The sequence below is a fragment of the Phalacrocorax aristotelis genome, chromosome 14 (genome assembly GCF_949628215.1).
Source record: "Phalacrocorax aristotelis chromosome 14, bGulAri2.1, whole genome shotgun sequence".
In the NCBI taxonomy this organism is placed as follows: domain Eukaryota; kingdom Metazoa; phylum Chordata; class Aves; order Suliformes; family Phalacrocoracidae; genus Phalacrocorax; species Phalacrocorax aristotelis.
In genome coordinates, this window is record NC_134289.1 from 8,263,458 (window position 1) to 8,276,273 (window position 12,816).

The window sequence follows — 12,816 nt, forward strand, 5'->3', positions numbered from 1 at the left end:
CTGTAATAGCACTTCACCCAGTGGCGCAGTACATGTGTGAGGAAATCTCTTAATCTGTTTTCAGTCTTTCCATCTTGTAATGTGGGATTATTTGCCCATCAGGAAAGTGGTGAGCCTTTGAATAGGCTGTCATGTCATCAGTGACTGCATGTCCAGGTTTCAAGCTTCTCCTTATTGGCCAGAGATGACAAGTTCTGTGAGAAAAAATTTCTAAGAAGATGACAACTGTGCAACTCCTCCATCTCTTGATTTCTCACTGGCTCTGTGACCAGTGTGTTGTGCCTGACTTTTGTCTCCTCTTTGCCTCTCCTTGCTGTCGTAGAGCATCATGTAAAATGTTGGTGTTATAGCAATGATCTTTCCTAACGAGTTCCTTGCAAAATATATATTCCCATCATTTTCACTGATTGATTTTCCTCTCCAGCTAAGACGTGAGAAGATTGACCTTGAAAATACTTTGGAACAAGAACAAGAAGCACTAGTGAATCGTCTCTGGAAGAGGATGGATAAGCTTGAAGCAGAAAAACGGTTTGTCTTGTTTCAGTGTGTTTGTTACTGTGGGAGAGGTATCATTTAATACACAATGTTCTGGATTAAATAGGTTGTTCTCTGTCCCATAAGAGTTGTTTGATCTATGAAAACCTGAAAGTTAAAGCACTTGTAAAGCTCCGTGTTTACATGATGCCACATCCTTGATTGCTTAAAGTAGATGAAACTAAATAGAATAAGAAATGACCTGGGAAAACTTGAAGGAATTTGCTGAATTTTTTGAACTGCTGATAGACTATTTTTAAAGCTTTTGGTTTGGCATCAGCTCTATATTCGTGGCCCAGATAAAATAACGTGGTGTTACAGCGTATATGTTATATGAGAAGCTCTTGTGTTTTCCCTGTCGGCTCAAAGAAAACTTCAGCTTTTTTTCTTAGTGGTGTGCACTCATGTCATTGAGACTTCCTGCTGCTTCTTCAACAGAAGTTAAGACAGTGAGACCTCATATTGCTGGGAAAGCTAAGATTCAAAATATGTATTAAAGCAACCCTCTCTTTAATGCCATATTATAAGAACTCTGTTTTTGGGGGGATTAGGGGAGAAGAGTTGATTAATATCTTATTTTCTTCTACATGTTTAAGGACAGTTATGTTAGTGTGACTCTGTGAATCTTGCCTGGGGCCTCAGAAGACGCCTGAGCCTAGGTGAACTTCAGGTTTTGTAGTTTTACAGAGCCCTGCTGTGTAGAAAGTGCTCTGAAGAGCTACCTATGGATTTACCACTGTTGAATATCATAGCAGGATGAGCCTTTGGTAGGATTTTTGTGCATCTTAGATTTAAAGTCTCTTTAAGCCAAACCATTTCGGTTTAATTTATCTCAGACTGTGTGCCTTCTTACAAGGAGCTATGGTGGAGTCAGGCCGTGCTTTAGTACCTCTTGGTATGGTATGTGTGATACTAGGCCATGCAAAGAGTTGTGCCTGCATAGTGCTGTCCCTGCTCTTCAGGGCAGAGTTGGATCTGGCCAGTCAACGTGTTTCTAGTGAAGCACAGTTTCGTGCTCTCAGGCTGGAAAATACTTCATATGCTAATGCCAAAAATCATCATTCAAACACTTAATATCTGCAATATGCTTACTTCATTATAAGAGAAGCTCATTACTCCTGAATTTACAATCAGTTATTTGAGGTATTTGAAACCTTGCGGGGCAGGGGGCGACTCTTTGACTATGCTTCAGAAAATGTCTGTAAAGTTTTCTCTCTTGGCAATGGTGAAACACAGAAAAGTTTCTACTTAACTTGTATTTTGATCTGGAATATGTGTTCTTCCTCTAAGAACGTAAAGGTAGAAACTCGTAAGAGATAAAATTAATTTGCTTAGAAATTATTTTATGGAATAAGTAACGTTTGAGTATAAAACTGATGTAACTATATATAGTCCAGAAGTTGTTTTTCCTGAACTGTATGTAGAAATATTTGGGAGTGTCAGTATCTGAATATTTTAGAAAATCCACCTGTGCTTGGACAACAATTTTTCCCTTTTTTTTTTTGAGTTGAAAAAAGAAGGCATTACAAATTCTCTCAAAATTCTCTCCCCAAAATCAGTAGTTAAAATGAATCTTATATACCTGTCGGAATCCTTGCAGTGGCTTTCTGGGGGACTTAAGGGTTGGTTTTTTTTCATTAGAATTGAAGGTAAAGTTTGAACTATTTTTCATACAGAATTTTGCAGGAGAAATTAGACCAGCCAGTATCTGCTCCACCGTCACCCAGAGACATATCAATGGAGATAGATTCTCCAGAAAATATGATGCGACATATCAGATTTTTAAAGAATGAAGTGGAGAGGTTAAAGAAACAACTGAGGGCTGCACAGTTACAGCGTGAGTAAACAACTTGTTTTAAATCTTTAAGTTTGTGTAATGTAAGATTTTTGTATATACTTTCATGAGTTTGAATTTAAGGTAGAAGTGGAAAAAACAGGGCAGGTTTGTATTAAAACATTTTCATAATGGCAGTTTTATTTCTCATTGATGTATTCATACTGCAGTTTGGGGGGTTTTGAGCTTTACTAGAAGGGTGTCTGGAAGAATCAACAAATATTTCTTTAATATTTTGGGCTAGAAAAAATGTTTTTCTTTCTTTTTTTCAGAGACTTAGCAGGATTTCAACATACAGATTTTTCAAAACGTATTTATGGCCTACTTTGTTAGAGTCTTGTTACAAATTAAGAATTACTCAAAAGAATTCACAGCTAGCAAAATAAAGTTCAGTTGTATACAAGAAATTTCACTTGCTAATGATTGAAGCTACCTTTAAATAATTGTTTGTAGCTGTGTTAGAGTAATTGTTCAGGTGGCTATTTGACTTCACAAAATAGCAGAACAAGTAGTCTTGTTTTGTTCTCACCTGTGTAAGATGGCTTTGAAGGTGGACGGAATAAATAGTTGTGTAGAAGTCTGTGTTTCTGTGGTGAAAAGTGTCATGGACCCTTGACGAGAACTGGAAAGCCTACTTTTGCCGTGCCTTTCAAGAGAAGAGGCTACAGCTCTGAGCACATGCTCTGAGCTGGTAGGAAGGTTGCTTGCTCCTTCCTGTGATCTTTGCAATGCCAGTCCTTCATTCCTTCATGCTAAACCTAAAATTTCCATCTGAAATCTATCTACTCTGAGTTTCATCAATTCTGCCCAGATCCTAGTTGGCATCATTGTATTTCAATTGATAGGTGAGTAGATATCTAGCCACGTAGAAAGAAAAATTTGGGCGAGTGGGAAACAAGCACTATTCTCCCCCTCTTGACAGCCCCTGTTTAGTTTAGAGGAATAGCTTGCCGGAGGCAGCGGCCATTCTGGAGGACAGAGGTGATGGCAGAGTGCTCTTTTGCAGGGGCCTTGTGCACAAGTTTGCGGTATTGATAATTTGTGTCACTTAAAAGAAGATAAGGATTGCTAATCTTTGTACTTGCCAATTCTGCACTGCAGCCTTCACTTACTGAACTTCAGAAGCAGAGCAGGGCCTTAAAGTACTTTTTGTACAAATCTAGCCTTATTAATTTTGTTTCAAGTATTCTTTATTTAAGTGCTGTCTTTTTGAATTATTGTGATTTAGAGTAAAAAAATTAAATTCTTTTAAAGTCAAATTCTGATTAAAAATAAGATCTAGGTTTAAAAGTGCTCTTTCCTTTTGTGAACAGATTAAACAGAGCTGCAATATGAATAGCAATACTGATAGAAATGGTGGATGTCCTAGCCTGCAAGCAGATTATGAAACTGAAATACAGTTTTCAGTTTGGTGTTTGCAAATTGTGGTCATTAGAGAACCTCTAGTATTATTCGTAAAGACTTAATAAAATCTGCTTATTAAATTCTGATACTGGTATTACAGTTTGTATTCCTGGTGCACTTATTTCTAGTCTAGGAACTGTTTTGGAATAATAAGTTTTAAATAAGTGATACTGTTGTATTTAGAAGTGATATTTCCACAAAAGAGAGAGAAATCTTATATTTTTGATAGTTTGGGAACAGTCTTCTAAAACAGGAATATTCTTTTGAATGAAGGATGCCACATAAAGAAGTGATCACAAAGCAGGATGAATCATATTTTTTTTAACATCAAGCAATTAACTGTAAGCTTAATTAAACATTAGAAGACCTCACAAAATACATTGTGTGTCATGTCATCAAGTGTTCTACTTTATTTAAATAATCTGTCAGAATGCTTCCTAGCTGCCCATAATTTGATTTTATCACTTCAAATAGCCTGTGATACCAGACCATTTAAGTGATGTTTGTTGAAATTGTTTAGAATTGCAAACTCACATTGTTGTTTGATGCAAAGAGTAAACCACTTGTTGGCTTTTACTATCAGTACATGTTCTGCTGGCCAATCTCTATGATAAAATGTGTAGTTGAAGGAATCATAGAATCATTAAGGTTGGAAAAGACCTCTAAGATCATCAAGTCCAACCCTCAACCCAGCACTACCATGTCTCCTAAACCATGCCCTGAAGTGCCATGTCTACATGTCTTTTGCATACCTCCAGGGATGGTGACTGCACCACCTCCCTGGGCAGCCTGTTCCAATGCCTGACCACTCTGTCAGGGAAGAAATTTTTCCTAATATCCAATCTAAACCTCCCCTAGCACAGCTTGAAGCTGTTTTCTCCCAAGTTACTAGTGATAGAACAAGACGAGAGACCAACACCCGCCTTGCTACAACCTCCTTTCAGGTAGTTGTAGAGAGCAATAAGGTCCCCCCATAGCCTCCTTTTCGCCAGACTAAACACCCCCAGCTCCCTCAGCTGCTCCTCATGAGACTCCTTCTCCAGACCCTTCACCGGCTTCATTGCCCTTCTCTGGACATGCTCCAGCAACTCGATGCCCTTCTTATACTGAGGGACCCAAAACTGAACACAGTACTTGAGGTGTGGCCTCAGCAGTGCTGAGTACAGGGGCACAATCACTGCCTTGCTCCTGCTGGCCATGCTACTCCTGATACAATCCAGGATGCTGGTGGCTTCCTTGGCCACCTGGGCACTGCTGGCTCATGCTCAGCCGGCTGTCAGCCAGCACCTGCAGGTCCTTTTTCACTGGGCAGCTCTCCAGCCACTCTTCCCCAAGCCTGTAGTGTTGCATGGGGTTGTTGTGACCAAGGTGCAGGACCTGGCACTTGGCCTTGTTAAACCTCATACAATTGGCCTCGGCCCATCGATCCAGCCTGTCCAGATCCCTCTGCAGAGCCTTCCTACCCTCAGGTAGATCAACACTCCCACCCAACTTGGTGTCATCTGCAAAGTTACTGAGTGTGCTCTCGATCCCCATATCCAGATCATTGATAAGGATATTAAGACTGGCCCCAACACTGAGCCCTGGGGAACCCCGCTTGTGACCGGCCGCCAACTGGATTTAGCTCCGTTCCCCACAACTCTCTGGGCTCAGCCATCCAGCCAGATTTTACCCAGTGAAGAGTACACCCATCCAAGCCATGGGCCACCAGCTTCTTTAGGAGGATGCTGTGGGAGAGTGTCAAAGGCTTTACTAAAGTCCAGGTAGACAACATCCGCAGCCTTTCGCTCATCCAGTAGGAGGGTCACCTGGTCATAGAAGGACATGAGATTGGTCCGGCAGGATCTGCCTTTCATGAAGGCATGCTGGCTGGGCCTGATCCCCTGGCTGTTCTGCACTTGCCTGCTGAGCAGACTCAAGATGGACTGCTCCGTAACCTTCCCTGGTACCGAGGTCAGGCTGACAGGCCTGTAGTTCCCCAGATCCTCCTTGAGGCCCTTCATGTACATGGGTGTCACATCGACAAGCCTCCAGTCATCTGGCACCTCCCCTGTGAACCAGGACTGCTGATAAAGGATGGAGAGTGGCTTGGTGAGCTCCTCTGCCAGCTCCCTCAACACTCTTTATAGTGCTCAGCATTCTATTTAAATTCTATAGAATACATATAAGGTAGCAATTTAATACAAGTTTCAGTGTTTTGGGTTTCAGAACTTGTTTCGTGCTTCGTCCTTCAACATGGAAATATACCTCTCAAATAATTTTTGTGCTGCAGTAAATTCTTTGTAAATATGGAATAGCAGTATTTTTATGGAGCAGGAATCATTGTATTTCTTCTTTATGGTTTTGGTTTTTTCTTCATGACTTTTTCCTTTCTTTTCAAATTCTTTTAAGTAAATACTTAAAACTTTTTTTGCTTTTTACCTTTTCTTTCCAAAATTGCTGTCAACCAGTAATTTATTTTAGTAGCCACTGTTCTGAATTAGGCTTTGAACTAATGACTTAGAGATGAGAATTTTGAGCAATCAATCCTGAGCATTTTCTACACTGTCATTCTTGAAATACTGAAGTAAAAGTAGGCACAACATATTAACCGGTCTGTGAAATTGAATTTTGATCTTAACAAAATTCTGACTTTCAGATTCAGAGAAGATGGCACAATATTTAGAAGAGGAGCGGCATATGAGAGAAGAAAACTTGAGACTTCAAAGAAAATTACAGAGGGAAATGGAACGTAGGGAAGCACTCTGCAGGCAACTGTCAGAAAGTGAATCCAGCTTAGAAATGGACGATGAGAGGTTTGTATTTTCACGCCACCCAAATGTGTTGGCATTGAGCTTATTAATCAATACTCATACTTCTTTTTGAATATTATAGAGTAAGTATAGAAATAATCTGTATATGGGCTTAATATACATATCAAATTTCAGCATGGGCCAGGAATACCTTAGTAGAATTGTATCAAATGCGTCTAGAAATTGCTTTAGTTTCAACAGTGAGAAAATAACCTGTATCTGAAGATTGCTTAGGATTTTGATAAAGTATATTGAAATAAATATAGCTGTGGAGTTGAGATTCAGGATAATGCAATCATAATGCTTTGGTCTTGCCACAAACTTGGTAATTGCAAGGAATTCTGTGAGGTAAGAGCAATGTCCTCACTTGGGGCTAATCTGTCCTTTGCAGAGGGTAAAATGTGTTCAGCCAAGTACAAAGGGATATTGTGTAAAGCCTTAGAGAGAGGAAGCATTTCCAGAACTGTTGTGTTGTTCTTGATGTCCAAACCCATAACGTCCTTGATTTTTTTTTTCTCTGCTGCAAGCTGCATTGCTTGCACTGACCTTACAGATAGTCTTGAGTTTTTAATGGTTTTGTATGATGTCTTTTGGTGTTTTCGCACGTCATGGTCATATGACAGTGTTATACCTTGCAAGAGGTTTCTAAGTACACTTTGAATAAAACATTCTTATTTCTTATGAAATGCTCATTGGTTTTTTTCTGCTGTTTTATATTATTTTGGATTTATAGTGGTCCTTCAAAAAAGGACTCTGCTGTGTATTCTGCTGACACTGAGATATTTCTTCTTGGGTCATCAGTATATTTGTTATAAGCCATAATTTACGAGAGACAAAGTACCAGATATTTTGTTTCAAGGAGCACCCTTGAAGTTCAAGGTAGTGTTTCCATTTTAATGAAATACTAGGCAACTGACATACGCACATCTGGTATTAAGACATAGTCAATGCTATATAAATTAAATTGTTAGAAACACAGGATTCTGGTGTTTGAGTCTACTTTTATTAGCCTAATCTTTTCTGCCAGTATTTACATTGTAATGGAAATATACTCAAAGTCTAAATCGATGTGAATTACCAGTATTAATCAAAAAATGTAGAGTATCCTAATAATTTTTTGGCAGCCAGTTGTAGGTAGCGGTAATCAATAAAATGGAGGAAAACTTAAGTATTCTGTGCTTCTAAGAAATTTCATTGTCATGTTGATTTTCTTGGTACTACAAAGGCATGACAGATTTGCTCCAAAACAGGTACTTGCAGTGCAAGTAATACAAAGTAAAGGGAAGGACGAAGCAGCTTGTTAGAGTGGTTAGTCTTAGGAGAACTGTGTAGACAAAAAAAAATGTGGAACTGTATGCAGTAATGATTTTTAAATGTAAATTTTTTTCAGCTTACATTGTCTTCCTGAAAATGACGGGTGTGATGAATCAGATATCCAGTTTTTTCAGTCGCATTCTGTTAGCTGGTGATACTTAATTTTGTAGATGGGGTAGATGAAGATGCTTTACTGAATGCAAAATACACAGCTCTCCCAAAACTTCTTCCTCCTGACTAGCAATAGCTTTGTCTTCTCAATCCTCCATGCTATTCTTGGGAACAGTAGGGAAACATCTGAAACCAGGAAGTATACTACGGTGTGCTGCTATTCCATATCACCTGATTCAACTACTAGGATGATTTACATAAAATTGTTTTTATGTAGAATAAAATAAGATTAAATCACAAAGACCACTGCCTTGCTGTAATACACATACTGCCTGCATTACAAGTTACCGTGTGTTGCAGAGGTTGCCTAGTTGGTCAATTTCACTGACCTTGCCACTGGAAGGTCTTTAGAAAACTTATATTTAATTAAACTTTAACTTGGCAGTTTGTTAATTTTCAGTTGTTCTCTACTGCAGCTACTTTTATTACCTGATCTACCCAAATTTATACCAACTTTGGTATCACTACACTGTACTGCCTGTATTAGGTGTTGTGGCCTAGTAATTCTCAACACCCTGGTTAAAAATCAGTAGGAAGCAGTATCAAAACATGTTCCGAATAGTTTATGAACTGGCTTACAGACCTTGAAATAGTCATCATTGTGAGTTCCATCAAATAGGAATATTTTTAATGCTGCTCCATGTTGGGGCTGTTTTCTGTGATCTGGAAATAAATGTAGCTACTAAGAGTTTCTGAGAACACAGTGGTAGAAGGGGAGACAACAGTCAAAAGGGCTGTTAGGTAGCTAATTTTGCCTGTTCCTTTGCTGTGTCCAGTAAAGAAACACAGCTAAATGTGTTTCTTTAAAACATATTTTAAAGAAATTTTAAAACATATGAAATATAAACCCAGGTGCATGGATTTGCAACCATATGTGCAGGTAAAGGTCAGCAGAGGAACCTCTAATCTAGACACTGACTGAAAAATCTAGGTGGAAAGTGCATAAGCAAGTCAACCTGAAAGCTTGTCAGCCTAGTTCTGTGGAAAAAATATGTAAAACTACTTTTGAGGTATAAGCTGTAAGTGGTAAGTAGGAGCAATTGGCATAATTTTATCTCCTTTTATATAGCACTTTTGACAGCTGTGAAGAAGCTTCACTGTATTCAGTGAGTGAAATACAAAGAAATACCACTAAAATTCTTACAGGTGGGGAAAAATACCTTGTCTGAGGTTCTCATCTCTTCAGTTTATCATAGTGAAGTGTGGGAGGTATCTTGCAACACCTGGAAGTATCTTTAGTGGGAGAAATTCCTGGGTTGAAAATGTCTCTGTTCCGGTGGCAAAAGACACAATGAGCAAATGACTAAACGTTGAGACCAGAGGGATTCAAGTAGGAAACAGGGCATGTTTTCAACTGTGAGGCCGGTCAGCTGTTGGAACAAATTATCAATACTTTAATGATTTCCTCACCCCCTTCTCATGATTTCAGATTAGGGCTGAATGCCTTTCTGGAAGATACAGTCCAGCCAGACAAGCTATTGAGTTCAATGTAGAAATATGTAAAGTGCAAGAATGTAGCATAGGTCAGATTTGATGACATGGTTTATACCTCTGGCCTTAACATGTACTATTCTGTGTGCAACTTGTATGGTTTTAACTGCAAATGACTAAGATGAGTCCAGCTGTTTCCACTGAAAGTTAAGCCACTAGATGAGCCTTCAGCAATGATAAGAGTTCCTGTCATGTCTTCCTAAAGGTGACTGGTCCTTCATTAATCTAATGTGATTCTTATGGGAATTGAAAAAACCACAGTGAAACATTTAAAAGATGGCACATTTTAAAAGGTTTGATCTAATTTTTCTTTACCTTTTTTTGTTAGATATTTTAATGAGATGTCTGCACAAGGATTAAGACCTCGCACTGTGTCCAGTCCTATCCCTTATACACCCTCACCAAGTTCTAGCAGACCTATATCACCTGGTAAATATTTAACCCAGTTTCTAAAATTGTTGTATGCATCACGTAGTAACGTGCCCTGTTAATATATTTAGGTCAGTAGCCTTTCAAAGCTAGTCTGGAGTAAAAAAACTGCATCATAAATATAAGAATAGTGTTTCCTTAGATGCCTTCGAGTGCAGCATGTTTTCAGATGGCTCTGTTTTACACTGTGAACAGATATTAAAAGTCAGTTAAGTAGCTCTCACTATAACTTTAATTTTTTTTGCTCTCTTTTTCCTCTCTTACTGTCTCTTCTTTCTCCCCACCCCACCCCCCCCAAGAAGTTGCCCAACGGGATGCATAGTTCAAACAGATTTCTAGAGTTTGGTGATGAACAAGTAACGTGACTGTTATTGTGCTCTGAATCAAAACTTCTTATAGAAGTGTGATCTTGAACATGTTGGGAAAAAGTCAATTTCCACTTCTTTTTAGTAGAGAAATGGCTTCTATACTTCTGCAATTTTCTTTTGTAAAACAGTAGCTGTAAAATTAAGAATTCCCGTCTCTAGTACTTTGTATAACAAAGGCAAACTAACCTTTTCTTACTTTTTAATTACTGAATATAGTTTTTTAATTCAAAGGAAATGTGTTTTTGTTACTAACACATTTATTGACCAAAACCTAAATTCCCTTAAAATTGCACTTGGCAATTGTTACACGGCGATTGCAAACTCACTTCTATACAATGAAGTGATTCCTGCAAGCCCTGCTTGCCCAAGTTCATCTTTAGAACCTGGCGGACAGAGTCCTACAGCAAGGGCAAATGAGATGTGGTATATATCGACATATTCTGCAAGATGGGATTGAGACATTTAATTAAACAGGTCTGCTAGAACATATAGAATGTGTTTAAACTCTTCAATTTCAAGTCTGACTTCAGTTTTTCAGGAGGACTCAAAATAGTTTTTATCCAGGTGTTGGAAAAGGAGTAAGCATGTGTAAGAAGTAGTTATGGCCATAGGCCATGTTAGAGTGTTAGAGATCAGCATTATGGTAGAGGTTTTCAAGAGGTTTTGGGGCTTCTGAAATGAGTCCAATCACTTGACTTTCTATGTTTTGCACAGTATGTTACCAAGAAAATGATATATGTTTTCTTATCCTTTTCCTGTAACTGGGTGTACAGAAATGTAGCCATGCTAACAACTGTTCTGGAGTAACTACTTTGGACGTTCGTGGTTATACGTATACAGCCTTCCTAATAATACAGTATTCAACTGCACATTGTATTTGCAGTCTGCACAGTGGTTATAATTAAAAATGTATTTAGGGGAAATTATCTGGTAATTTACAGGCTTGCATCCTAGAAATTCACCCAGTTTAGATGCTGACATGCCAGTGCAGGAGTGCTCTCTCGGTTTGTTCCTGTGCTGTGACTGATGCACACTCCTTGTTCCCTGTGGACTTCGTTTCCCATCAGTAGCTGACTGGAGAGTCCTGCGTTCTAGTGGGAATTATATCCCCCAGACAGGGGATGCTGAAACACAGTCTGAAGCACAGTTAAAAACAGCACAGCTGAAATTATTGTTTCTAACAGAGTTCACAGTTTTGGTAATGTTGGTACAGTAAATTTCCAGGCTAGCACTTCTGCACAGGCAGCTACATTAAACTCCTTCACAGCTGATGAATTAATATCCACCATGGGGAAGTTTCAGACTTCAGAAAAATAGAAACAGCAGTTTGTTAGAGAGCTAATGAGGTCAGTCGGGAATTTTGTACAGCAGTCTAGTATATATGAATGCAGTAAAGAATGAAAACAAGTATTGAGGGTACTTCAAGTAGTACAGTAAGACACTGTCAGAAGTATCCGCACAGAGTAATACAACGGTTGTATTTTGCATCAAGTAATTTTATGACTTGGAATGTTTTGTTTTGGAAATTATGTGCCTGAATGTGTAGAAACATGATTTGAAACCATAATGCTATAATTTCTTATAGATAGCCAGTCAGGTTTAATGGATCAGATTCTGGCCCCTGCATCCCAGAGCCTTTTGTGCTTGCATGGCTTGAGATGCTGCTTTTGAGGACTCTTTCGAGCTGAGATGACGCTGAGATTTCTAGCACAGTTCATGGAACTTTGTAGAAGTACTGCTACTCCTAGGCAGCTAGGGATTAGTTACTGTAATTACCAATTAGTCTTCAGTGTAGATTAAACTGTTCTATGCTTTGCTTCTGCAGCTACGCTGGATAGAGATTTTGGGCTGCAGAGATGAGCTGCCTTGGGTGTACCTGCACTACTCTGTTATCACTTCTTTGGCTGCAATATAGACTTGCATTTCTAGAACTTTTGGCACTGGTTTATCCCAAAGCAGCCCAAAATGATAATGTTGCAACAGTGACTTAAAGTATATTTTTTGCATTTTATTCTTCTGGGGTCTTGTCTCTGACTTGCACCACATTGTCACCTACCTAGACATTGATTTGTTTCTGTCCTTGTGCTTACAAAAGCACTTGGTTAGAAAACATGTGCTGTACAGACAATTAGATTGTGTAGTCAAAAAGCAGATTAATTTTGTTAATCTGCATTGCTTAACTAAAGTGACAGCGATTCCATTGGAGTTACCCTTAATTTGCAGCAGTCATACACCAGGGATGTAGCAGAATCAAACTTAGAATTGAAGGCAGCAAGAGGAGTGTGTTTTCTTGTATGACTTTATTAGTGATCTGAGGTTTGGGTTCGGTTTTTTTGCCTCCCAAGATCTTGTCTCATCTCTTGAGGCATAAACACTGATACATGCAGTTAAGGACAAAGCTGGGTGTTGGTGCATACTGTAGTTGCAGTGGCACTGTTTTGCATTGATTTAGTGTTGCAGAAGTGTGAAAACTGTTAAA

At 38.9% G+C, this 12,816-nt stretch overlaps 1 protein-coding gene across 2 annotated transcripts in view; it reads left to right on the forward strand.

Annotated features, from left to right (window-relative positions):
• The window catches only part of CCDC6 (coiled-coil domain containing 6), a 52,568-nt gene that overhangs the window by 33,601 nt on the left and 6,151 nt on the right, over positions 1-12,816 (forward strand). For both annotated transcript variants that reach the window (XM_075109763.1, XM_075109764.1), the window contains exons 4-7: positions 425-528; positions 2,211-2,371; positions 6,411-6,567; positions 9,869-9,969. In XM_075109763.1, the coding sequence (XP_074965864.1) occupies positions 425-528; positions 2,211-2,371; positions 6,411-6,567; positions 9,869-9,969 (523 nt within the window). The remainder of the gene's footprint in view (positions 1-424; positions 529-2,210; positions 2,372-6,410; positions 6,568-9,868; positions 9,970-12,816) is intronic.